We start from the raw sequence: 27,669 nt of genomic DNA, 5'->3' as shown, positions 1-27,669 counted from the left end.
TGCGTCAAAGATTGCAATCCCAGCCTTAACTACAGCCAATTTAACGAAACCTCTAACCCCAGTGTGAACGTGTGGTTTTCTTGTATTTGCACAATATTACATACCAAATAAGTATTCAATTGTGGTTGTTTCAAAATGTAATTAGCTCAATTTGTTTTGCAGGGTTTCGTTCCTCAGTAGTAGGTGGTGGAGATGGAAGTTCCTGAAGATTCTTCCAGTTATCCTGCTGCTGACGTGCCTTCCAACCTCAGGTAAAGGAGCAATACACCTATTAAAATAAAATATTATATTGCAAATAGTCTGGCATGAGGAAAAGTAAACTACTGTTCTATGTATGTATATGTTACTCATCATGCTAATCAACATTGCCTCCATCTCATTAATTAACTTCTTTCACCCTATTTAATTTCTCCTCTCTTATTTGTAATTGATTCTTGGCTTATTTCAGTAGTTCTCTTTTTCGTTTATGTGTGTTTATGTTTCAAATCCTTCCTTTAAAACTTCCTCAAGTTTGGTTAGAACAGAATATTGTTACATTTCTTCCTACATTTCATCCACCTTTATTCATTACATGCTTTTTGTTGTGTTTGCATTATGTCAAACCTCAAAGTATAAAAAGAACACAGCTGAACGCTGCATTAATAGAGCAATCTAAACTCTTGAGTAGGCAGAATAAAAAAGAAAAGTTTTTTGTGTTCCTGTAACCAGCTGGTAGAGCATGGTGCTACCAATGTTGAGGTTGTGTATTTGATTGCCAGGGAACACATGGACGATCAAATGTATACAGTACCTTGAATACACTGTAAGTCACATTGGATAAATGTGTCTGTCAAGAAACATCTTTCATCTCAGTCCAAATAAATGACACAATAATGTTGGTTGTGCAGATTTACCTCATCCTAAAATGAGCTCATTGAGGAAAGATTTTAAAAAGATATCTTAGACTGCATACGATTAAAACTTTACCCAAGGGAGAGATTTGTGATCTTGCAAGCTCTTTCAGTGGTCTCACAACATGCATTGCTGTCTAAACTGTTTACCATGCCTGCTTCTGTTTTTAGGCCAGTTGTTACGCAAAACCTTTTTAGTGATTTTTGTAAAGCTGACCTAATCCATGTAATGACAGCTCCCCACTGAGATCAAGTTATTATTTTGATGTGTTATTAAAGGGATATTACCCTCATTTTGTTGCATACCTATACAACTTTCGTTCTTCTGTGAAACACAAAAGGAGTCAAGTCATTTTTATTTGTATAGCGCTTTTCACAACACACAATTTTCTGTAAAGCTTCATTGAAACAATATGTTATAACAGAAAACTAAGCTGTAGGAGATTTTAGGCAGAATGTTGGGGACTGACAGCTTCAGTCAACATTCACTTTCATTGCATTTTTCAAACATTCTGCTTAACTTCTCCTTTGGTGTTCTCCTAAAAAGTAAGAAAGTTATATGGGTTTGGAACAACAGAAGGGGGAGCGAAGTATGATAGAATTTTCATATTTGGCTGAACTATTCCTTTAAAACGTCTTGCATTTGCTCAAACTGACCACTTGAATCCTTAATCATTTTATTGTTGCTGAATTATTTATTTTCTCAGTCAGCAGATGAAAAGCATGTGTCTTTTTAATATTAGTCACATACCATGGCTTGCCTAATTGTACATGCTTTTATATTGGTCCAAGCAGTAACATTTACAGTCCTTGGCAATCTGTCAGAAATTGTTTAGAGCAAACATGAATTTAATGCTGGAAATTAGCATCAGTGAAATTTCTGAAGTGTGTTAATCAATTGAGAAATAGACAACCAAGGGAACTAAGAGCTTAAAATAATGAATTTCATTTAATTGAAGTCTCACTGAAAACAAATAACAAAAAAATGTTTGGTGCATAGATACGGCCAAAAGCAATTTCAAGCAAATTTTGTTTTCAGAACAATACGCCTCTCTTGGGAGCATTCCAGACCTCATTTAAATCATGTCTAAATAAAATGTTGCTCAAACTTGGAAAATTCTTGATTAAATATCTTGTTGATTACATCTTATTTGTCACATTGTGTAAACAGCGTCCACAGACACCAGATGCCAGACAGGGAATCTTTACTGTCCCTGTGCAAAGGCTTGTCATTAAAACCAGATGCAGTGGTGATACTTAAAGAGATAGTTCACCCAAAAATGTAAATGCTCTCATCATGTACGTACCCTCATGTCATTCCAGATGTATATGACTTTCTTTCTTCTGCAGAACACAAACAAAATTTTAGATGAATATCTCAACACTGTAGGTCCATGTAGGCAAGTGAATGGTAACCAAAAGCTCCCAAAAGTACATAAAGGCCACATAAAAGTAATCCATAAGACTCCAGTGGTTTAATCCATGTCTTCTGAAGCAATACAATGTTTTTAGAATGTTTTTAACTCTTTTCCCACTGGATCGTTGTAAAAAAATACCAGACCTAAGGTGTGGAACAGTGCTTTTAAAAGCAGATCTGTTTTGTGCTGCCATATAGTCTTGAAACTGCCTGGATCTGCTCACGCACATATATACAAAGACTCAAATATAAAGTTATGGACTCAATTAAAGGAAAGGTGTACCCAAAATTATTTACTTACTCTAAAGTTGTTTCAAACATGTATGCTGTTATTTTTTTCTTTGGAACACAAAAGAAGACATTTTGTCAAACTGGTCTCATTGAATCACATTCCTATACCTACATTTTTGCAAAATGACTTTTATGTGGCTGGAATCGTAAGTAAAATGGCTGATTATCAGTTCATAAACAAGTACTTTTTGCTCCGTTACAAGCATGATGCTATCTTATGACAATAAAACACTTTTACTACAGCGCATGACTTGAAAGGCAACATTTAACATTTAACACTTGAATTGAACTTATTCAAGTTTTGCTCTAGCTCAACTTATACCGTGTTGTACTTGCAACCCTGGTACGTGTCCAAAAGAGCATGCATGTTGAAATGTTATAGAAGCACCATAAAATTATATGGTTACTTTAGCAATTGCGTTTTTTACCTCACATTTGCTTATATGACACTATTGGTTAGGTTTAGGTTAAAGTTTAAGTGTAGGGATGTCGATTTTATTTATTTAATGCTCGATAGAGATTTGACCTCATCTGTTTGGGAGAACTTTCAACTTGCTTTAAGCACCACACAGTGGAAGTTTTACCTCGGTCCTGTCACAATACGTGTAATGAAACATTTCATTTAGCAAAAAAGTGATTTTCTTTATAATGGTAGTTAGTGACCACATATTTCAAGCTTTATAAATGACAAAAAACACCATATATAAACCATAAAATGATCTTGAATGGAGCACACAAGTCATATAGACTACTTTTATGGTGTTTTTTTTTTTTTTTGGAAAAAAACATAGTGACCACGTTTCACAGACGTCGTCACTATGAACTGTCATTGTATGGAAAAGAGCTGTGTAAAAATTCTTCAAAAATTTAGCTTTTTTGCTCCATTATAAAAATATATGGATGCAGGTTTGGAGCAACATGAGTTGGGTGAGTAAATAATGAGAGAATTAAAATTTTTAGGTGAACTATTTAAGCAATTAAACAAACCATGACAGATTAATTAAGAACACCTGAGGTATGTAGACAACAGGTAAACTGCCAGAAGAGTGAGAGAAACAAGAAACTTCAGGATTAAGGTGTTCAAAATGTGGTGTTGCTGAAAGGGCTAGTTTTAATCTTGCAGGTCTTTTTAGCCCTAGATCCATGTATCTGACATTCCATTCTTTGGCATCTTTCCAAAGCGCCCTAATCTTCTAAAAGTACATTTTCAGATCAAAGCTATTCTTTCATTGACTTTCATTTCATCAGCAGTCACCTCATGACAGTCACTTTTAATTTCCATAATTTCAGCGCCTTGTTTTTTCCCTCCCCCACCATGAATAAGAATACAGCTGGTTCCTTTGGATTGGAGTTTGAGATAATGACAATGGATAGAACACTCCAGAAATGAGGGAACAATTATGCTGTTGTAACATGTTATTACTTTCCACAAGCATTGTTATTACTTTCACTCCAACGTTGATGTATGTTTGAAACTACAGCCAAAGACATTATAAAGGGAGGAGATGGGCCACTTGTGTACAAATCCTGATCTGATGAAAAATAGCCACTGTGTGGCACTAAAAGCAAGTAAAATTTTCTACCAAACAGAGTTTTAAATCAACAAAACCTACCTCACTACTCTAAACCTTAACATAAACCTAAACAATATTTTTAGAAAGGCTAATGAGATATGAAAAACATATTAGCTGAAGCAAGCATGTAATTTTGTGTTGCCTTTATGACACTTTCAACTTGCATGGCAACTTGTGGGTTCCTACCTCAGTCCTTTGCATCTCAATTGCAAAACGCTTTAACAGTTAAGCTACTGAGCAATTTAATTATGTTTAAACAAGTTTTTAAATGTAGTTGGTAATGTAATGCAAATGTTTAAATGTATCTATTGCACTATAAGTCATGCACTACAGTATGTGTTTTTATGTCATTATATAGCACATTAAAAACAAGCATTTATGAACTGTTAATTTGCCCATTTACTTTTGACTTGAGACAAATGAAATAAAAGTAATTGTTATTTTAGCTCCTCTAGAGTTCATTTCACCAGGAAACAATACGTTAGCGCCTCTGAAATTCATTTCACCAGGACACGGTATGTAGAACGAGCGAAGTAAAAATAATTTTGCAGAAATGTAGGAATAGCAGCGTGGTTCTTGGTGGTTTAAACCAAGTTGCATATACATGTGAATGGGAGAAATCGCAATGTTAAATACAGCGGCTGTAGGAACGGATGAAACGCCAGCCTGTTTGTTTACTCTAGGAAGTGCATTAGTCAGACCAGCCTGAAAATAATTTGTTTTGATTGTGGTTTAAGCTAATGAAGAACCATTTATAATAGTGTTGTTGTCGCATTTTATTTGTAATTTGAAATATGTAATCTTGAGATTTTGGATCTTATCTCATTCAAGATGAGAGCTGTACTAGCATGAATGGAAACAACTTTCCTGAGGTAATACCACAATGGCCGTCGAGCAACATGAGTTGTCTTTAAGGGACCTTAACTATAGTACAAGCAAAAGTCTTTAGGAAGAGTTATCCATCTTGTTTCATATGTGTGAATAAAATTGATTTAAAAAGGGAGGTGACGTGTTTGGTCCGCTGACAGATGCAGTGTAGAACATTGAGAGGAGATGTCCTTTATTGGAAACAGAGCTCTGGATTTGAGTACCAGATCACACTGTGCCAGGTCAAAGGTGTGGCCTCGGTAGCAACTCACAAACACAGTGGCATGGTTGGCCGTGTTTCTTTACTGAGGCCCCACTCCGTAACACCAGCTGACAGCTTTGCACACATCTATAAAACAACGGGATATTCCAGAAGCGTGATTCTGTCCAATATTGATTTCAGCCTCTCAGCAAAACACTCTGAGACCACTTGTCTAAAGCTGATCCCATTTCTTTGCTCGTTTAAACCCCAGGCATGATGCCGGAAAGAGTGATCTTTTTTCCTTAACTTTTTTCTTGTCTTTGCCGGGCAACTGTTATGAATTTTCCACCATTTTCTGTCCAAGGTGTTTTGACGGGGTCTTGTTTGTAGCACGTATTGCAGTGACCCAAATCGCCTAGTGGTCTGATATTCTGATGTCACGTCAATGTTGTGTAATGTATTTGATCCTCCTGAATAAGAATACCAGCACACTGTATGTCCAACCAAATATGTCTGCTAAACAATCTGTTGTTTGCATGTAAAATGACTTCTAGCTTTCCATTCAACAATTATAATCAGAAATTCTGTGGTACATGTAGAAAACTTTGCTTAGCCTAATTGTTTTTTACAGTTTACAACTTGCAGTGATACAGCCAAAGATTGTTTAGCTTGGATCCTTAAGAGGTAATTTGTTGTACTTTATTAAATTCTAAGTTGCTTTCCAAAAGTGGTTTTCATCACATACTTTTCCTTTTCTTGAGTAATTTAGTTTCATTTAAATTTTGCATGAATCCTGGCACAAAACTATGGGAAGGAAAGACTAACTCTGGCTAAAGGATTGTAAAATAGCAACAAATTTGTCTTTTTTTTAGTGTTATTCCTTTAGAGGTTGTTCTAGAGCAGTGATTCCCAACCTTTTTCAACTCAAGGCCCACACAACTAACACATACGTTTCCGTGGCCCACTGCAAAAACTTGAACGGACCCGACTATTTGTGTCGTGTTGGTAACTGAGGACTTTGTTAACAGTCTTTATTGAATAAACTGGCAATGAACAGAAAATGCAGATAACGGGTCACCGAGCCTCAAGAGACTCAGGCTAAGCTGAGGAAAACCAGATCCAGACATAGGTCAGCAGCGGGTAGACCGCCAGCAGAGCAATCAGTCAGAGGGAACAGGCAGAGCAGGGTCGAGACGAGCAGAGTCAAAACTGGCCGAGGACTGGAGCACTGGACAAAGCAAGGCAAAACTAGAGTCAGGCTCGTGTGACAAGCACAAAGCGAGAGCAGATATAGAGCGAACAATCAATAGAGAGAAAACAGGTGAGAAACCTGTGAGCGGCTGCAGTGCGTGCTGATGCCACGTTGAAGGGAAAAACAAAGACACAAGGGAAACGCGGAACTGAGAAGACAGCGATCAAACCCGAGTCCTGACCATTTGTATTTTGCAATGTGTGAATAATTTGAAAACAACAACCATGAAACAATCTTTTGTTGTATTTTGTCTTGAGTGCCACCAATGCAGAAAATCCAGCTTCGCATAAGTATTTAGTTGGAAATGGCATCAAAAACCTCAGAGCTTTATCAGAAAGATCAGGAGTTTGAATCCAACAATTTGTCAAAGATTTTTGTGATAACAGTAATTTTAAAGCACTGTCACAAGATAAGTCAATAAGGCTGTCATGCTCCTTTGTGCTTAAACTTGCGATGGCTCCCTCACACAAGTTGCAAAAGGATTTTCAGTCCAGGTAACCTGAACATCTGGAGATGGAAAGATGTTGTGCAACTTGCTCTTCAGGCCTTGGAGATCCACTTCAATTAGTTTTGCAACCGAGGCGGGTAGGGTCATGGTTTCTTCAGTCAAAACATTTGACAAATTCTCAAATAAATCAAAGTTTGATCTGCAAATACGCCCGGCCCACATGTCCAGTTTATTTATTGTGGCTTCAATTTTATTTTGGACTTGAAATGCTATCACTGATTTGCCTTGAAGGCTCAAGTTCAGACCATTTCGAGGCCCCACTCCGTATCAGAAAGGTTGGACAATTTTGCAAGCCACTTAAAATCACTGAGGCGGTCCAAAAGGTCAAATTTTTAGTCAGATAGTGAAATTTTTGCTTCAGTGCGTAATTCGAAGAGACAAATAAGTACCCTGTCCCGTGAAAGCCATCGTACCTCAGTGTGTAAAAGAAGCTGAACATGGTCACTGCCCATTTCTTCACAATGAAGTCGAAACAAAGGTGACTGAAGGGGCCTACCGGTAGTCTTTATGAAATGAACTATTTTAACAGCCTCATTCAAGACACATCTGAGACCTGTGAGCATCTTCTTGGTAGCTAGTGCTTCCCGATGTAAACTGCAGTGGATGGAGCTCATGAGTGCAAATTGCATATTGCGCTTTGTGCCACTTCATTTACATGCAGTGCACCCAGAGTTTGCGCACATATACACACAAGTAGCGCAAACACGCCCACCCACACCCACTTGCAATTTGCGCTCTCATGAATATAGAGCCCTACATCTTCTGGACTTGATGTTGTAGCAATACCTATTTGCAAATATTTTTCTCATTTCTAAATATCATTGACTGATTATTCAGGGTGTTAAAAACGTGTTTGACTACTGAAGGTTAACCAAATTTGAAAGCAAACAAATTCCAAAATGTACATTTGAAGGACTCATCCACATTAATACGTTTGAAAACACTTTAATTTTGCTACGTTTACGCCTCTCAAACAGACTGGAATAACATTTTCCTCCACTGAAAACAGAGCATTACTGCATACATTGGACAATTATGGCATTAGGTAACTGAAAACAGAGTTCTCAAATGAAAACAGATTAGTGTGGATTTGGCCATAGTTATAGTGGGCCTGCTGCATTTTGAGGAGTGGGTGTACACTGTTTTGAATATTTAGAGACTTTTAAGTTTCAGTCAGTATAAAAATCTCAGCTTTCATTACATTACATATCAGTGCCATTTTGGTTTTAACATGTCAGCTATAAATTAGCTGACTAACTTTTGCAAATATTTAGAGTTCTAATTCTATTCATGCTTTTAGATATGTGGCCACTTCTTCCTAACAAAATCTTCCACTTATCAGAAACGAGAAAAGTGTGTGGTTTTGCCTTCCTAACATTTTGGTTCGAATTATAAATGGTCTGAAATCCAACCTCTGTATCAACTGCCCACTCTAGTGAGCACAAGGCATCTAATGAGTCCGGTCTCTGAAGAGAGTCCTATCCTGACTCTAACACAATCTGTGGTTTGGGCTTTGTCCCGACAAATGGAAAATAATTTACTCTTTCCAGGATGGATGCCCTTTATCCTTCTGTTAGAGTAGAGTTCTCAGGATTAAGGAGGAGAATTTTATTGTTCCCCACCTGGAATCTGTGAAAAGCCATCAAATCCCAAATTTCCTGTTTCTTTAAAGGGATGATCACAAGAGTCTATACCTGTGAGTTTAGAGCCAAAGATCAAGAATTCTCTATTTAATCTTTTTATCGCGGCAAGTGGAGCCCCATGCTTTGTTGGATGTTTCATCCAAAGAGCTTTAACATTTTATGCATGAAAATTCAGTTCCTGTTCTCGACACTATTGTTACTGGAAGGTAAAAAAAAATGGTTTTCCGTAGAGACAAAATGCTATAAAATATGATTTAGGAGAATGGCGAATACACTGTAAATCTTTAAACAACATAGTACATTGAAATGAAGACGTCCTTTTTGTTTCTTTTTTTTTTTTCTTCCCATTGGAAATGTCTTTTGACTGTTTGGACATGTTATGAAATGTAACTGTCAGTGTTGTTTGTTTACGTAAATCGAACTGAGAAAGTCAGTGCCACTTGAGAAAGTTTAATTGGACTGCAATGGGAGTTTGCCCTTAGCGCTGTTCAATTTGCCAAAAAGTATTGTGGTTTTCACTTTTGTAATCTTTGGGATTGCATGAACAGAGGCCATTGTCTCTGAGCAAAGTCTTTTTTTTCAGCACATTGAAGTTTCCCTGAGTTTCCCTCTTTCCATCCCAAAGTTGGTTTGAGGGAAATCTGGAGGATATTGTGGGGGACATATTTTATTAGTCTAGTAATGGGTTAAATGACAGTAAAGAGCCTTGAGCACTATTCGTTGCTGTTTTTAGAAATATGGAAGTGTCTACTTTCCGGATGTGGGCATTATGAAAGGGCATGTGCTCATCATGTAACCCACTGAAATAAGACTTTTATACTATCACTGAGCCTGACACTGTCTTCTGCTGTTGTAGTACATCCGTCCCAATGTTCGACGAGTTGTGCATTCTGAGTTGCTATTCTGGTCACTGCAATTGTACAGAGTGGTTATCTGAGTTACCATAGCCTTCCTTTCAGCTCAAACCAGTTTGGCCATTCTCTGTTGACCTCTCTAATCAACAAGGTGTTTCTGTCTGTTGAACTGCCACGCACTGGATGTTTTTTTGTTTTTGGCACCATTCTGAGGAAACTCTAGAGACTTTTGTCGTGTTAATCCCAGTCACATAAAAACTCAAACCAGCCCTTCTGGCACCAACAATCATGCCATGTTTGAAATCACTGAGTAAATTCTTTTCCCCTATTCTGATGGTTAATTAACATTAACTGACCCACATCTGTGTGATTTTTTACATTGCACTGCCGCCACATAATTGCCGGACTAGATCATCGCATGAATAAATAGGTGTACAGGTGTTCCTAATAAAGTGCTCAGTGAGCTCGACTCAGCAAGAAATATGAAAGGTAAAGTGAAGGCTGCTTCGGCTAAAAAGGGACAGACTTTATCATTCAGAATTAATTCAGAGTGTTAGAGTCAGTTAGAACAATTAAAAAAAAATTATATTTCTCATAAATTTACCGTGAGCCTAACAAGAGACTATTCAGAATTCATTTATTGTGAGTTAAGAATGTTAATGTGAGTAAATAATGTGCTTTTTGTTTTATTCTTTTTATTTATAACTGAGACCAGTTACTCTGAAACATGAATGAGATGTAAAGTTAATAATGACATTTGTGTAATTAATTATCAGTGATTTGAAACAAAGTATAGCATTAAAAATAGAACCACTAGACTACAGTATCAGTATCGTCAGATGTTGTTCTAAATATTTGGATATCGGTTCGACACACAAATTTTGTATCCCTTGAAATAATTAATTAGATGAGGATCATACCATACACTGTTACTACATTGGCCGATAATAGCGGTCCATGATCGGATTCTCCTCATTGATTTAATTTACTTTATGTCAGATGGGATGCAAACAGTCCACAAAGAAGGTGTACCAAGCAAAGAAACAAGAAATGTAGCTTTAGTTATGGAATTTTATTAGCATAAATAAATGAGAAGCATTGTGAAATAAAAATAAATATTTGGGGCTGGATTAACAAAACATTTGTAAGAATAAAATTCTTCCTAATTCCCATTTTCTTCTTATTTTCTATATATATTATATTCCCCAGAAGACGTTTTTATGTTTTGTTTTGTTTTGTCCCTAAAGATGACACCCCCCACACACACCTGATTTATCTGAAAAACAGTTGGAAATTTGCTCTGTTGCTTTTTTACCAAGGCTGTGTGAGAAAACAGACATGTTAAATTCGGACAAGATGGTGGTACATCTGTGAACACAAATTTCCCTTACCTCCCCTGGGAAAACTAGTTCCATCCAAATAGGGCTTTGATTGTCTTTACTGGAAAAGTGTTGTAAAGGATTTTACTGCATCTTGAACAGACTTGATAATTTTCCCCATTCACTTAGATTCAGGGCAGATAAACCTAAATCAGTTTTCCTCCCTGTCTGTCCCTGTCGATGCACTAACCTGATGACTGTCTAAACTCCTTTTCCTGTCATCTGACTCCTGTCCTGTCCTTGGCCTCTGCTAATACCTCTGTCCTTCGCCCCCGCCTCTGTGTTGCAAAGTAAAGTGACATGTGCCCTGTTTAATTGCAGTAGCACTGAGCTGCCAGACTAGCGTCAGCTGCAATGTGGTGCTCACCGACTCCCAGGGCTCTTTCACCTCCCCCTGCTACCCCAATGACTACCCATCAAGTCAGGCCTGCAAGTGGACCATACAGGCCCCAGCTGGCTTTATAGTGCAAATCACCTTCCTAGATTTTGAGCTTGAGGAAGCGCACGGCTGCATCTATGACCGCATCGTCGTCAGCACTGGCACAAGTGATGTCAAATTTTGCGGCTTAACAGCCAATGGACTAACTCTCAACTCCACTGGCAATGTGATGGAGGTTTCCTTTATTTCAGACTTTAGTGTCCAAAAGAAAGGCTTCCATATCAGTTACAAACAAGGTATGTTTTATATATGGCAAGCTCTCAATCTGTTTATATATTTATAATAGTTTTTGTCATTTTATTATATATTTATTATTTCTGTGCTTCATATTTTTTTTATGATTTGTGAGATGCGATTTAATTATGTTTTGCTATGGTTTTGTTGTTTGTTCCTTCAAAAGAACAGATCAACTCCAGATAGCTATTCAGATGAGCGCAATAACTGGAGCACAAAGTTTTGATTTAGTTAATAAACATCAGATCTCATAGATATCAGCATTATTATGTTTGCAAATGCTAAACTCTACTGCACTGTTTCCCCTCACAGCTGTTCACAGCATATTGCCTTGCCTTTCTCCGCCCTATCCCCTATCATTACCATCTCATTGCATTCTTGTGACCATAATCACAAACATTTAAATATATTGAGTTATTTATTCAAAATTCTTTCACTCTCTCAGGAGTACTGGAGATATGCAACATATTTTTGCAGAGGTATTGCAGAAAGGGGAGAGTAATAAAATCACACCAAATTTAAGTTTGTTCAGCCATGTTGTATCTAATGTGTCCAATAGCAAAACATGACAGAAGGTGCATTGTTATCTAAGTCCATCAATTCACATCAGAAGATTAAAAACGTCTGATGTTTTATCTTGATGTAGCTTATTATCCAAGCAATGTGGGTGCATCTGTAAATTGGTGGACACACATTTGTTTGTCTGTTGCATTGGAAATGCATACAGTACAATCTCCAAAGAAATACCAGCTAAGCCTATTTGTAACCATTGCAACAAACAGGTAACAGGTGTTAAACTACCCATAGAAATTTGCTGAGACATTTTGCGTTCCTTTCTATTGCCTTAAAGCACAATGAAACAAAATGAAAGGCCTTTCAAAACAAGCTCACTATTGTAAACCAGTTGTTTGCTCTGTGATGATTCAATGGTGTCAGACCTCAGGTAACATGATGGCATGACCTGTGGTTATGTAATTATATGCAGCACAAATGTAGACAGAAGGAAACATCATGAAGAAGCCATCCTGAATCCAAACAATACAACTGGAGGTCTACTTTTCCATTGCAAATTGGCTATGGCTTTTATTTTATCACAAAACTGAGCCAACAGATGCAAACTACCACCATTTGGAGCGCCATTATATTTAAATATGTCAGCATATGTGACTTAAAAGAGGTACTTTAACCTGGACAGTGAAATAGGGCAGTCTTACTTGGAAAACATTTTCTTAAATGGTCTTCCTGTAAAACATTTTCGCATTTTACTCAATAGTAAGTGATGTCACATTTATATTGAACAGTTACTCTGTGTCATATTTTAATTTTGCCTGTCTCTTTGTTGTCCTCTTTAGCCAATACAGACACACCAAAAAATTTGTTTTGACAACCTTTGTTATCTGCATATTCAATTGCAAAAAAAAAATCTCAATGCGTATTTTATTCAAGTAAATCTTGAGAAGCAAAATTGTGTTAGATAATGAGACTTAAGAGAATATGTTTTAACATAAGCCTCACAAAGATTCTGTTTAGTTTAGAAGGGAAAAAAATCAATATGCCAATGGCATAGGAAAAATAATAATTCAAGATGTGTAATACAAGTGGATATTAACAAGTTCTAATTTCTTGATTTTTATTTTAGTTATTTATTTTTTAAAATTAATTGGCAGATCACTGCAAGGTTTGAATAACTTTAAACATTTTTTAATACACATTTATTTTTAGCCATTTATTTTTAACTAATTAACATTTATCTTTAACCATGCATTGTCATATTTTATGATTTTTCTGCCCTTGCAGTAGCAGTGGCACTGAGGAACCAGAAGGTCTCTATACCAAAGATCAGCAAGAATGTAGTGAGAGTGGTCAATTCAGTCAAATTCCCTGCACTTACTGCATTTACTGTTTGCTTTGAGATTGCCCGCACTGCCACAAAGAGCACAGAGACCATCTTTACCTACACTGATGCAGCTGGGACATCGGTGTTAGCATTTGAGAAGACAGTGAGAGGTATGGAGCTGTTCATAGACAGTTCCTACTGCTATGTAAATAACCTGATCTCCAGCTCAGATATCAGCTCCAGCATGAAGCCCATCTGCCTCACCTGGACCAAGTCCTCTGGGGTTGTGGCAGTGTATTTTCAAGGCCGCTATCAAACCATCACCTGCTCAGCCTCTCAGTTTTACACCATACAGAGTGAAGGACTCTTCCAGCTTGGAGGAAAAGGGTCAAGTTCAGTTAGTGTGGACAACCAGAACTTAGATGGTTTCATATACAATTTTCGATTGTGGGATCATGCCATGGCCTACACTGAGCTATCTGCCCTTACCTGTGATGTAGAGGGCAACGTCATCGACTGGGATCATGGCTTCTGGACAATCCCAGGCACTTACACACAGACTGACAGCACACTCAGCTGCAGTGAGTATACTATTCAGCTTTGTTGTGTGAAAGTTGGTTTATGACAGATTCATTTGAATTTTCAAAGACTGTACCAACAACATACTTCCGGAAAAGTTCTTATTTATTTTTCTTTCAGAGGTAAAAATAGGTTCTAAACAGCCGAGCAACGTATACATTCAGAACATTCAGACACCCGCCACACCGCTGTGGGAGGCATTTAGAGGAGCATTTAAATATGAGGACGCTACATGTAAAACCTTAACTAATGTGATATTAAAATGTGTTATAAATGACTTTATACCTCATTCTATGAGTAGAATTCACATGAGGTCAGAAAAGAACAGTTTTAACCACTCAATGATGATTTAAAGTAATATATACTGTATGTAGTAGAATATTTGTATTTGTCTTGTTTACATTTTGAATTCATGGTGCTAAAGCGCTAACATTTGCGGCCATAATATGCACCAGTGTTCTGAAATATTCGGTTTCTGAGATTTTCGGTTGGACTGGTTGGGGCATACATGAATATTCACAAGTTTCCTGTTTTGTGTTAAAGCGACACAGAAAATATTAGTGCCTGCTCTGATTACAATTATTCTAAACTATGTTTTCGGAAAGGTAATTACGTTTCAGCATCAAACGAAGTTAAGCTTAACTGTTCAACTTTTCACAGCAATTTATAGATTGTGCATGCGCTAATATTTTCACTTTAACATGAAACAGGAAACTCGTGAATATTCATGTATGCTCTGCCCATTGCAACTAAAAATCTCAGATTTTTTTTCAGAACACCGGTTACACCGGTTGTAATTATGATTACACTGATACTGCTGCAAAGATCAATGTATGAAAGTGTTAATGTGCAGAATAAAGACAAAAGAATGATGATGATAGGTTTACTTTGAGCAGATGTATAAATGGCTTTCACTGCAGATGGCACTTAAGTGAATGGGCACTTGAGAGTATTTGAGTAGACTTGATTCATTTTGTAGACAAATTAAACTTAAAACAAAAAATCGCATGACATGGTCTTGGAAAATTTCACTACATCATACAGTTGTAGGTAAATTTGCACCAGCTTGCTAATAAAGTGTTCTTGCTGACCGAAATTTGACTGACTGAACAAGATAAACAGAATTAGTTGTCGTCGTCAAGGTAGGTGGAGCTCCAGGTCACACCTACCAATGATGTGGACCAATGGCAGTAAGAAGGTGTTTTTCTATTTTTTATATTTTCCTATTTCCTGAAAGATATTAATGAAATAAGTGCCCGGACATATCTCACCAGTCTCTTGTGACAGCTGTAGACTTTGTAAACAGCAAACAAAAAAGTTTCCGCAAATCACGGACATTGACGCTTTTGACCTGCCAATCATTTTGCGCGTTTTCATTGTATTGCAGTTTTAGCTAATTAGTGAGGCTTACTGCCATTTTTATGCCATGTTGCTCATAATAACAGTTGTCAGTTGAGGGTGCTATTGTGCTGCTGTTGTTTTTAACAACCTTTTCTGCATAATGTCTCAATAAAGCTCAACTGTTGGAGTGCAGGGTTTTGGAAAAAGGGGGCCAGGCTAATTCAACGGCTCATTCTCGTGGAAGTAGAAAAGCTAAAATCGCTTACAGCACCTTTAAGCAATCGTTAGACGTTTTCCTAAAAGTTATGAACCACTGAAACAAACTTAGAAACACCATCTCTTTGGCCAGATTTTGTTCTAAATGACGTCACACTCGATTTCGTATGAATATTATATTGAATATTTGGGCCTTAACTTAATCTGCTGTATTGTTTCACTCAACTGTTCTAAACGGATTGGTATAAATATATGGACAGGTTGAGTTCAGTTTATGCGCTGATTCATAGTCATTATGGCATCCTGATTTTCAGTTAAAAATTACACAGAGAAATCACAAAAAAGTTGTGTCATATCTTATTCACAAACCACCCACAAACAAGTTTAAACAGTTAGTATTTAAACTAGCATTGGTAACAATTTACATTACAGGATTAGTTCACCCAAAAATTAAAATTATCCCATAATTTATTCACCCTCAAGCCATCCTAGGTGTATATGACTGTCTTCTTTCAGCTGAACACAATCTGAGTTATATTAAAAAATATCCTGGCTCTTCCAAGTTTATAATGGGAGTGTATGGTACCTTAGATTTTGAAGCCCAAAAAAGGCGCATCCATCCATCAAAGAAGTAATCCATACCACTCCAGAGGGTTATAAAGGCCTGTGAAGTGAAGCGATGTGTTTTAAAATATCCATATTTATAACTTTATAAACTATAATTACTGGCTTCCGGTAACGGCCATCCACGCATTCACAAGAGAGTCGAGTTCTGGTGTATGACGTAGGCGTAGCGTAAGCTCCGGTGAGAAGTGACGAATGCGGAAACACACGTTGTTTACAGCAAAGGAAAACGGTGAAAAGTAGTACGTTATTTTAGCTACACTGTAGTTTTGTATTAGTCTTAAAATGGTGCGTTTGTGCTTCTATCCAGTCATTCCAATCGTCCATTCATGGCAGCAAGCACTCTCAGCCTCTGTTGGCATTACCTCGCATTTCCTGTATGAGCACCACCACGTCTCCCGTACTCTCCGTCTACCGGCTTCTTTTGTTTGTGCCGCTGCTGCAGCCTCCTACATCTCCCGGAGTTCTTGTTTGGTGTACTCCGGTTCAAACAAATAGGGCTGGGCAAAAAATGTAATCTCCTCTTCTCTTATCTCGAAATCCTCCGACATTTTTCTTTAAAAATCTTCAATGCAAACACTGAAAATGTCAATTTAAATAAAGCGTAGTAAAGATTATATATGCTATTTACCTTGCTCAGTTAATCTTGGACTGTTACTACCCAAAAAGCAGGCTGTAAATTAAAATGTATTTAATAGAGATGTGTACATTTTCTGTTGAAAATGCAGCAGTCCTCAAAAAATGGGGAAGACTTTTACAACCTGGCATATATCCAGATGTGCTATGAAGTCTAGCACACTTCCAGCATTTTAGAGAGCAGGTTTAGGTGTCTGGATCACAGTGGGGATGCAATGTGCAGTCCAATTAAAGTATGCCAGATCATGGTAGTCTGCAGCATCCACCACAACCTATCACTCAGAACCAGGGATGTAGTTTGGATTTTTGGGACCCATTGGAATTTTACACTCTGGGCCCCCTATCTTAATACAGTTTTTTTTTTTACATTAAAAGTTATCATTTTTAATAAACGTTAACAAGCATGATTGCACATTCACTAAAAGACACAAAAAAACAAGTTTGAGATTGAAAGGTTCTTTAAAATACTACAGTTGTTGATGCTACAGTAATGGCACACATTATATTTTCTCGTCTTTTTCTTGTTAGTGCTGTTTATAATGTCGGAACTGTCTGGCCTTATGAGATGTTTGACATTCTCCAAAGTGATTCAAATTAGAAAATTCTTTGTTTAATTGGTATCACTTTACAATAAGATTAATAAATGCTGTACAATATATATTGTTCATTGTTATTTTTTGATACCTATTGCATTTACTAATGTTAACGAATGGAGCCTTTTTGTAAAGTGTTGCCGTTTACCCCCCACACAAACACACACACTACTTACTGCACCAGCATTGCTAAAACTACGCTCTGAAATTCCTTCAAATGTCCTCCAACAATGAACAGTGAGAAATTAGCTTTGGGTGGGATAGAGCAAAGAGCAAATGCAGGCATGACTCAGATGCATAACAACCCTCACCAGGGGCCGCTTTCTTCTACTTAGCTGGGTTCCTGAAACTTCAGATGCTCAGCACAGCTTGGGTCTGCAGCCCAAGGAATTAAGTGTCTTTTTAAACTATGGTTCCTCAAATTTGATGCATTAACTCACTCAGTATACATTCTATTCTCCAAGACAGATAAAGCCGTTCGTCCTACGTGAACATTTGTTCTGTGTTAGTGTTGGAAGTGGTGTTGGAAATATTCTCTCCCAATGACCCGATGAATGCTGGTTCTTTTAATCCACTTGCCAGCAGTTTGAATATAAATCGCCTATGTTGGTACAAACCCCTGTTATAGACGTTTCCTTGTCAGGAGGACATAAAAACAGAGAGGGCTCTGATTCCTCACCAGAGTTCCTTTAGATAACGAATCATATGCAAAGCATTAGTGACACACATTGTCTTTTTATGTTAACATATACTTGCATGTACTGTGGTTCATGTTTTTAATTACATGTCAGTTTCAAAGAGAGATGTTGAATGCTTAGGCTAGATATGGAGCTTACATACATGTCACTGCCTGTCGCAGATTTGAATTAATTGCTTGTGCTTACTGTAAGAAAATAAAATAAACTAATTTCTCATCTTCTCATTTTTTGCAGTCTGTTACCCAAATTGTATACATTTAACAACAGCTTCAACTAGTGGTGAGTGTGCTGCTAACCTGCCTAATACATGATTAGTTGCTTGCTTTGAGTTGGTATGGTCTTGCATGAAATGTATATAATGTAATTTAATGTTTGGCTGTACTTGCAAATGCTTGTTGCACATAATTGTGTGTTTATCTGTGTTGTAACTGATAGATATTTACTTTGCCTGGAGAAAGGAGGCCAGCAGTCAATTTTTATTCTACTGTATTACAAACAAATTACACAGAGGAACTATTGCTTACTTGAGTTACATAGAGTAACATATTGAGGTATTTATTGTTTTTTTTTTTTTTTTCATTTGACATATTATACAGATTTATAGTAATCATATTCATTAACTGCTTCGTATGCAGTTCGGCCAATCAGAATTTAGATTCTAAATTATTTTTCAGAAATATTTAGTTTTACAAAGCCCTATTCCAAATCATTAGTTTCCAACAAAAATGTCTAAACATCCTTAAAACAACATAAAACTACATGGGAAGCAATGTTACATAGAATATTAAAGAGATCGTTCACCCCAAAATGTAAATTCTGTCATCATTGTTGTTCTATCGGGAAGACATGCAGGCTTGAGTGAAGTCATGTCCTGCCGGAGATAGGAGGCATGGGCGAGGAGCCTACCCCTCTGCGGGACAGGGCTCAACTGGTGGTGGTGGAGAGGTGGAGGTCGCAGTGTTAGCACACCGAAACAGCAATGTGATAGATTGTGAGCGGACTTATAAAGCAATGGCTTACGTGCGATTGGCTAGGAGTTATCCAGCTAATGACGTGATGTACACCTGCTGGTCTTCCCGCTAGAACTACGCTCCACTTTCATTTCCTGTAAGGCAATCTTCCTTAAATGGAACACAAAAGGAAATGTCAGGCAAAATGTTATGGATTGAAAGGCTCGGTCACTATTTGTTTCATTGCATCTTTGAGGCTGAGGCTAACATTCTGCCTTACATCTTTTGTGTTCCACAAAAAGAAAAGAATGAAAGAAATAATGTCATAGGGGTTTGGAATGACACATGGTTAAATATCAACAGATTTTTTTGGTTGAACTATTCCTTTAAGGCTTCTCAGAGAATGGATCTTGAATACAGTTAATAGGAAGGTGTTTTGCCTTATTCCATTAATTCTCTTTGAAGTTTTACAGTATCAGTGCTAGACATGTTCCAAACCATTTTTTGCTTCAGCTGGCATTTTTTGTTCTTCGTGAGGGCAATGTAAGACCCCCTAAAGCCCACAGCAGACAGTTAGACGCTGGAACCAATGACACATATATTTTCTTTACTTAGTTACAACCAGCTGTGCTTGTGATGTTGGCATGAAGTCAAGAGGCCCGTGAAGTTGTGCCTGGAGCAAAACTACAGTAATGCTGTCACTAATAAGCATGCTTTTAAAATGCTACCCTTCCCTTTGTTTTCATTGGCTACTGTGTGGCCCCCTCTTATCCTTCACCTTATCCCACCTCACATGGGGCAGAGGAGCCCATCCTTAGAACAGCTCTGTTTTATCCTCACTCAGCCTTTCAAAGCAGAACTTCAGGATGACTTGTCTGGTGTTGCTACAACACCAGACAGCTGCCTTAGTGTGATGTCTCCATTCATAATTTTTAAAAGCTCTGAAAGTTTCCCTGCCACTTTATTCCTATGATGTGCTTTGGATTACTTCCTAAGTGCAGTTTGACATCTAGAGATTACCTTAGTTGAATTAGTTTGCAGGTCTTTCTCAATTATTGCATTTAGATAAACATAAAAAATCAGTTGATATAACAAACATGTGTTTCCATGAAAAGTGTTTACATTAGATGTTTTTCTCTGGTTTTGACGGCAAAATGAAAACAGACTTGCACACATAAAAAAAGAGCCACCAGAACACCAGTAATCCAATGTACAAATAGATTTCAAATGTAGCTCTGACGAAGCAGCATTGTTCCAAATGTAACCCAATAATGTTTAATTAATAAAAGCAAGTTGATGTTTTCCTTTTTTCCGATTGCTTTGCTTTAAATTACGTTCTAGACTTGTGTCAATGGATGCATTCAAGTGCCTTCTTTACACACAGCTTCAGCTTTATGTCAGAAGCTAGCAGATGAAAGAGCATAACAAGATGCAGTTTTGTATTTCAGATATCCCTAATGCATTTGTGTTGAGAAAAGGTTGCATTTCTGGGCCTGGATTCAAACGAGCCGGCAGAATCTTTCAGTCAACTATGGCATATTATAAATTCCAGTTTTGACTCGTTGATCGATTGAGTTTCAGTGTGGACATTTTGAGGTCACATTCCATTTATCAAATCCCAAAGCAGTAATGAGAAATATCTGACACTTTTTCAATCCAATTCTTATCCTAAGTTGCTATAAATTTCTATCTATGAGTGTAAAACAGAGAATCAGAATATTTTTGACAGTGCTCTGGGGCTCTCTAAAGATCCATCCCTCCTTAAAATTTATTCACTTGAGACAGAGCGACATATTTTATTTAGTTTTTGCTACATTTTTATGTATATAGATTTTCAATAATGTTGAAGCTTTCACATTGTAAACATAAGTCATTCTTTGGGCTATGTTTGTTTTGTTTCACTTTAGAACACTTACTTCATTGTAAAATTTCAAATGAGCTAAGTGTGTTGTTTTCAAATCTTTGATAGGCACTGCCATACCCACTCTTGCCCCGGGAACCCCTGGTTGTACTTCGCCTGGACTGGGCTGCCCAGGTAGGGAGAAATATATGTTTAAAAACTTTTGAATAATGTGAAGTTTTCATGATGAACACATAATTATGTATTCCTCACGTGTTTGTTTCATGGATAATTAGCTGACCCATTATAAACAATTATTGCCTCATCAAAGTCTTTTATCTAATTATGCATATTTATACGGCTTTGCTAATTAACAATATTCCTTTGTGTCTTCATTGCTTTGGTGGTTTTAAAATGAAGGTTAACAAAGGATTTAATTGTGCTGTTTAATTTTTTTAGTCTGAGGTTTGTAGGTATGCTTGTCACATTAAACTATTCGCTTGGAAAAAGATTCATAAAACTTAATTTGCAAGTCATATTCCTCTAGCTTTGCGCAAGCATTCCCAATCAGAAAAGCTTGTCTTTGCTCGTTAGGTAGCCCTTAGACTGAACCGGTGGCCAATAAATATCCGTCATCTGCTGGGAGCCATGAGAATTCTCAGGCCTCCTGTCTTCAGTAATGGCCATTAAAGGTCATTGTCACGCTTTAAACGTTTGTCTCTTTCCCACCGGTCCACTGATATTTTATTGCGTAATATTAATTCCCATGTAGTTCAAAAATGCCACATTCATGCTTGGAGATTTGACAGTCTTCAGTGACCTCATTCTTTCAATAAAGTTAGTATTCCATATATAGGATTTTCTGTTAACTTTTCCTTCTCATCATTGAGATATGATATGTATTGTATTTTTCCATTTTATTTTATGATTGCGGAGTATTATGGAGCTAAAACGTTGGTAAAAATGTATTTAATGAAGTTTTATGAAGCACACTACATGACCAACAGTATGTAGACACCCAAACACCACACTCATATGTGCTTGTTAAACATTTAATTAAAAAAACATGGGCATTAATAAGGGGTTGGCACTCCTTTTGGTACTATAACAAACTCCACTTTTCTGGCTGTAGGGATTTGCTCCCATTCGGACACAAGGGCATCTGTCTGCATTCAAATTCATCCTGAAGGTGTTCAGTCAGATTCAGGTCAGGTATTTGTGCAGGCCAGACAAGTTCTTCCACACCAGACTCAGTAAAATGTTTCTTATATTGATCCTGCTTTGTCTACAGGGGCAATGTCATGGTGGAACAGTAAAAGACCCCATTCTACTACAAATGTTTAAAGAGATTGCATGACTGTGCTTGATTTAACACTCTGCCCATAATGGTTGTAGCTGAAATAGGCAAACACATTCATTAGCAAAGGTTGTCCACATACGTTTTGAGCATGTAGTTTATCTCTAAAGTCTGGAAGGATTATTACGTTTGGCAGTGATAGGTTACCTAGATTATAATTGCTTCAGTGGATTCCATGATGATTGGTATCCCAAATCTGTCAAATGTGGGGAAAATACCAAACAGTATGTGGAAAAAGACACATGACTGACTTAATGTGCTTCTTAGGATGCACATGATAGTCTTCGAGAGATAGAGAAACTGAGAGAGAAAAGGCAAACTAGCAGGAGAATTTTCCAATTCTCCAAATTCACATATCTATGGCACACCCAACACATTGAGTGGATTTTCTAGCTCTTCCAAAGCATTGTTAATAGTTTTCAGGTGATGCTGCACTTATATGAACTTGGTAGGGGCAAGTTGGGAAAAAACACACATGCCTAATTTCTCATGGCGAGCTTGTTTAATTGCACATCAATACACTGATAACTACCATAAAAAAACAGCTCATTATATATATACACTGGCAGCCAAAGGTTTGGAATAATGTACAGATTTTGCTCTTATGGAAAGAAATTGGTACTTTTATTCACCAAAGTGGCATTCAACTGATCACAATGTATAGTCAGAATATTAATAATTTGAAAAATGTTTATTACAGTTTGAAAAAAAGGGTCAGAACTTCTTAAACTACTTCAAAGAGTTCTCATCAAGAAATCCTCCACGTGCAGCAATGACAGCTTTGCAGATCCTTGGCATTCTAGCTGTCAGTTTGTCCAGAGACTTAGGTGATATTTCACCTCATGCTTCCTGTAGCACTTGCCATAGATGTAGCTATCTTGGCAATCACTCAATGAAGCTGTCAGTTGAGGACATGTGAGGCATCTATTTCTAAAACTAGAGTCTCTGATGTACGTATCCTCTTGTTTAGTTGTACATCTGGCCTTCCACATCTCTTTCTGTCCATGTTAGAGCCAGTTGTCGTATGTCTTTGAAGACTGTAGTGTACACCTTTGTATGAAATCTTCAGTTTTTTGGGCAATTTCAAGCATTGTATTGCCTTCATTCCTCAAAACAATGATTGACTGATGAGTTTTTAGACCAAATATTGACCTTAAGACATACAAGTCTGTTGCATACTGTGGCAACTCAAAAACAAAGACAATGTGAAGCTTCATTTAACTAACCAAATAGCTTTCAGCTGTGTTTGATATAATAGCAAGAGATTTTCTAGTGCCAAATTGTGATAGTGCTGTTTTTTATATCAGTAATGTCCTGACTATACTTTGTGATCAGTTGAATGCCACTTTGGTGAATTAAAGTACCAATTTTCTTCCGAAACAGCTAAATCTTTATATATATATATATATATATATATATATATATATATATATATATAAACCAAAACTGCCTTTTAAGAACAGTTAATGGAAGGTGCATGTGCCGACTGTCTTCATGTCTAGAAAAACTGGGTTACGCACAGACTGTGCTGATGACAGAATTAGATGAAATTGTACCAGCACGCGGAAAACCGAAGCTCAACCTAAATACACTCAAAACATTTCTTAGAGATAACATTAATTTTTCGTTCATCTCTTTCAGTTCGTTAAAAGTGCACTCTGTAATTTTTTCCTCATTAAAAAAGTTTACCTACTAAAGATAAGAATTGTAATTTTGCAATATGTGTAGGGCATCATGACCACTCACATCAAAATGAAGACTTCAGTCATAACAGTAACCTTATAATAGCTGTTTTATTCTACATAGAGGGGGTCTGCACATGTGGGTGCCATGTAAGAATCACATGACCAGTCGAATGCAACTCGCTTAATCTCAGTAATCATCCTGTTATTTGAAACTTGCTCTCATTGATTAAAGTAATCATGGCTGACTGTGAAAACTACATTTCTACAATGGAATCTGAAACTGAAAATTGTTGATTTAAAATTATGCTGCATCCAAGCCGCCAGGATGACACAAAGACAGAAGTTACTGAGTGCACATTAAAACTCTCTTTCGTAATCATCTCGCACTATGCTTGTGACACATCACATTTGTTTAATTTCTCCAACAATTGTTCTTGCATTTTTGGTTTCACTCATACATCAGTTTAATGTCAGTGTGCCCTTCTTCCATCCCTGCCACCACTAACACAATTTCTACTAATGCAACAACCATTGTTAAGCATTCCCCTCTGCCTTCTCATCATTTTATCCTTTTGTTCATTTTGTTTCATGGGTGTATTGTCACTTTGTGGTCACTTTGTTTTCTGATTATCTGCAAGAGTAATGCTCCAATCCATAAAAGGAACTGATTATCTTTTTTAATTATTATTTATGCCAGTGGCTGTGTTCCAAAATAGCACATTTGTGTGGTTGAAGTGTTAATTTATGTTAAATCAATACTGTATATGGGTAATACTGTCAATGTACAACTCATGATTCTCATTAACTTTCATACAGTATTAATTAATTTGCCTTTTTCAACAACACACATATATATTTGGCATCAAATAATTGTTGATTGTGTATTGTAAAAAAAAAAAGTTCCCTGCCAGATGGGACAGTTTACTTTTTATAACAACTTCAGTCTCATAAACCATTTTCCAGCATTATAAATAATTTTCTTGCCAGCCTATTTCGGTTCAAAAACAGCACTTAGTTTTTTATAATATTATTAAGCAGATCAGTATGAAGCTTTTCCAATATTGCATTCACAGACTCTGAAGTTAATGCATGTCAGTAGAGCTCATTATCTCTCTATTCTCTTCATCAGCTTTTACTACTACTCTTTCATACACATCTACTCCTAGCATGCCTTTAACCACAGATTCTGGTAAGCAGATATCTAGATTGCCTACTGTTTTATATTCTGTTTAATGAGGTATCATAAAATCCTCACTAATACTTGTTCATGACTCTGCCTCTTTGTACCAACAATAGTTCAACTCACAACAGTTAGTCCTTACACAACAACCACAACTACTGGTAAGCTGATAGTCCAGTTGTTAAGTAATAACAGATTTATTTTGTGCCATTAACTACACCTTTTATAGATATGCTATACATGTGGTTTTTATTGTCCTAACTAACCAAAGTGTTAACATTGTCATGTCTGTGTGTGCCATTATTAGTACAAACTACATCACCATTAACCCTTTCTAACCTGTTAACCAACAACCCTGGTAAGACATCACTTTCCCAAATGCTCCATATTGACTAGAACCTGCTTTAGATCAAGTCAATTGCATTTACTAATGACCAATTTACCATTTGTGTATTGATTTCAAAACCTTATTATTTGATCAGAGCATTGTCAAAAATTTTCTGATTACATAGAATTCATATCAACTTAGGATAAGAATTGGATTGTAAATGTGTCATATAGTTCTCAAACTTAAAACAAGATATGCCTGCACATGTCATGTAATTTTGTAGCATTTAGAGACTAATGCGCCATTCCCTCTAATGTTATTATTATTATTATTATTATTATTATTATTAATCAGATACAATTGTGGCACAGGTTTTGGCAGATACTTTTAATTGCCCAACGGGGTAATAAAATAGAACCAAAAAAAATAAATAACAATAAACAGATAAATGCATGGCGAGTAAATTTGTTTCACATCCTTATGCATAACTTTACTCTGTGTGCTCATTTACCTTAACCATCCACCTGCCACGAGTCATTAAATCCATTCCTCCATCTGCAGCTGCTGCTACTAACCCACCTCTGTCCAACAACAAAACAAATGGTAAGCCAAACCTATGTTTTTTTCTTGTCATTCATGGCTTGCTTTTGCTTACCAGGGGATGTCACTGCTAAACTTCCATTTGTATGGACAAAATGGGAGTCCAGCTTGCTTGTCTAAATAGGATCAGGAGTAAAATGATTTGTTTAATGCTCTGCTATTCTCTGGGTGCAAATGAATGGTCAAAAAAGCTTCATACCTCTTTCTAAAAACCTTACATGTTAGTTAATGTTGTCATAATTAGTCCCTCCCCTCTAACCCCACAAGGTTATAATATGTTGTTTTCTCACAGATTATTTGGATGAATAAACACCACCAACTGTTTTGTCAGGTGTTTGCTGTGTCTAGTTAATTTGTGCTTTCTAGTTAATCTGTCAGACATTTAGAAGCTTTGTGCTTTTTTTCAGGTCATAGAAGTCTTCAAACTCTTATCTTAACTCTTCTTCATTTAAAAAAAAATACAAAAATCTTTCCTGGCTACCTTTAAGGTTTTTTTTACTGTCCTTTCCTTTTCAGCGAAGCAACAAAACCTGATATTATGACATCCATCCAAGTCATTTAGCTCATGTAATTAATTGCATAGATATATCAGTTACATTACTCATTTATGATGCTAATGTTATCTTTATAGCCTTTGTACCATTTACTGTACATTACATGGCTTCCATTAACATTACCTTCCTGGTAATGCCTAATAGATGACTAAAAGATTAATTTTGTGAAACCTTTAGTCTGTGTTTTTCTAGTATAACTTCCATTTTACTGTCTTTGAAGTTCTCAGCAAGGCCTTAACCACATGATTTCCTTGTATCAGAAAACGACAAAAAAAAATTCAATTGGTTTGGTTTTCTAATTAAGTATTATTGTGTTTTCTTTTTGTTGTGTTGTTATGATGTAGTGTATCTCTGTAAAGATAAGTAATAGCCTGCTCTGACCTTTTCATTTTTACTGAATCCTGAATGCTCTGCTAAATAATTAAGCTGGAGCAGAGAAAGAGAAGGCTGCATATTTGTGGTCATTCCTGCGGCTTACTCCTCATGCAGAGACTCCGTCCACTAGCTCTCCCCCAGCTAGGCCTCTTGTTGCTGTAATTCCCCGGAGCCCCAAAACATCACTTGGCTTCATCTCTACACCTCTTATCTGGCCCGTGAGAAAGAAAGTAGAGACTGCCGTCACTCGGCCACGCAAGCATCCCGTCATCCATCTGACCAAGCCGCCTTCCCAGCCGACAATAAGCATTACGAATGAATCCCAATGGCCCATTACAGCCACAATTGCATCTGTTGCCAAGAAAACAGACTTAACATCCATGAGGCCAGCTTATTCCCAGGTGATGCCTCCATGGCAACCAGATGCTCACAATCAGAGTGACGACTTTGAGTCTTTCCAGGTGGCTTCACTAAGTAATCGCAAAAATAAACCACTGGCTCCGCACCTGGTCCTTAGCGATAGTGACAAGAACAGCACCGAGATACTTGATTACCCATCTGGGTTTGGCTCAGAGGCATTTTTTTATGACATTGAATTGGATGATGATGATGTCTTCAGCCTGTTTGACTTTGATTCCACCTACTCCCTGGATGAAAGCTTGGCCACTGCCATCCCTCATCCCACTACCATCTTCGAGGTAGAAAGTGTGCCTACTGTCAACACCA

General features: G+C 37.1%; 1 protein-coding gene and 1 long non-coding RNA gene across 8 annotated transcripts in view; one reads left to right on the top strand and one right to left on the bottom strand.

The window, feature by feature from the left end:
• LOC127621915 (adhesion G-protein coupled receptor G6-like) overlaps positions 1–27,669 on the top strand; it is a 57,701-nt gene that overhangs the window by 5,130 nt on the left and 24,902 nt on the right. For 2 of the 7 annotated variants that reach the window (XM_052095724.1, XM_052095725.1), the window contains exons 2-5: positions 163–251; positions 11,199–11,552; positions 13,348–13,968; positions 20,994–21,059. In XM_052095724.1, coding sequence (XP_051951684.1) covers positions 163–251; positions 11,199–11,552; positions 13,348–13,968; positions 20,994–21,059 — 1,130 coding nt within the window. Of the gene's footprint in view, positions 1–162; positions 252–11,198; positions 11,553–13,347; positions 13,969–20,993; positions 21,060–21,996; positions 22,072–25,035; positions 25,096–25,202; positions 25,248–25,975; positions 26,018–27,669 lie in introns of all 7 variants that reach the window. The other 5 variants (XM_052095720.1, XM_052095719.1, XM_052095721.1 and 2 more) reach the window with 5 other exon arrangements.
• LOC127621916 (uncharacterized) lies at positions 131–26,555 on the bottom strand. Its single transcript, XR_007967918.1, has 3 exons — positions 26,070–26,555; positions 25,926–25,995; positions 131–268 (listed from the first exon to the last, which is right to left on the bottom strand). It is a non-coding gene; the product is annotated as an uncharacterized LOC127621916 (long non-coding RNA).

Source organism: Xyrauchen texanus, chromosome 28, assembly GCF_025860055.1.
Source record: "Xyrauchen texanus isolate HMW12.3.18 chromosome 28, RBS_HiC_50CHRs, whole genome shotgun sequence".
In the NCBI taxonomy this organism is placed as follows: Eukaryota; Metazoa; Chordata; class Actinopteri; order Cypriniformes; family Catostomidae; genus Xyrauchen; species Xyrauchen texanus.
This window is presented reverse-complemented; position numbering and strand designations above follow the sequence as displayed.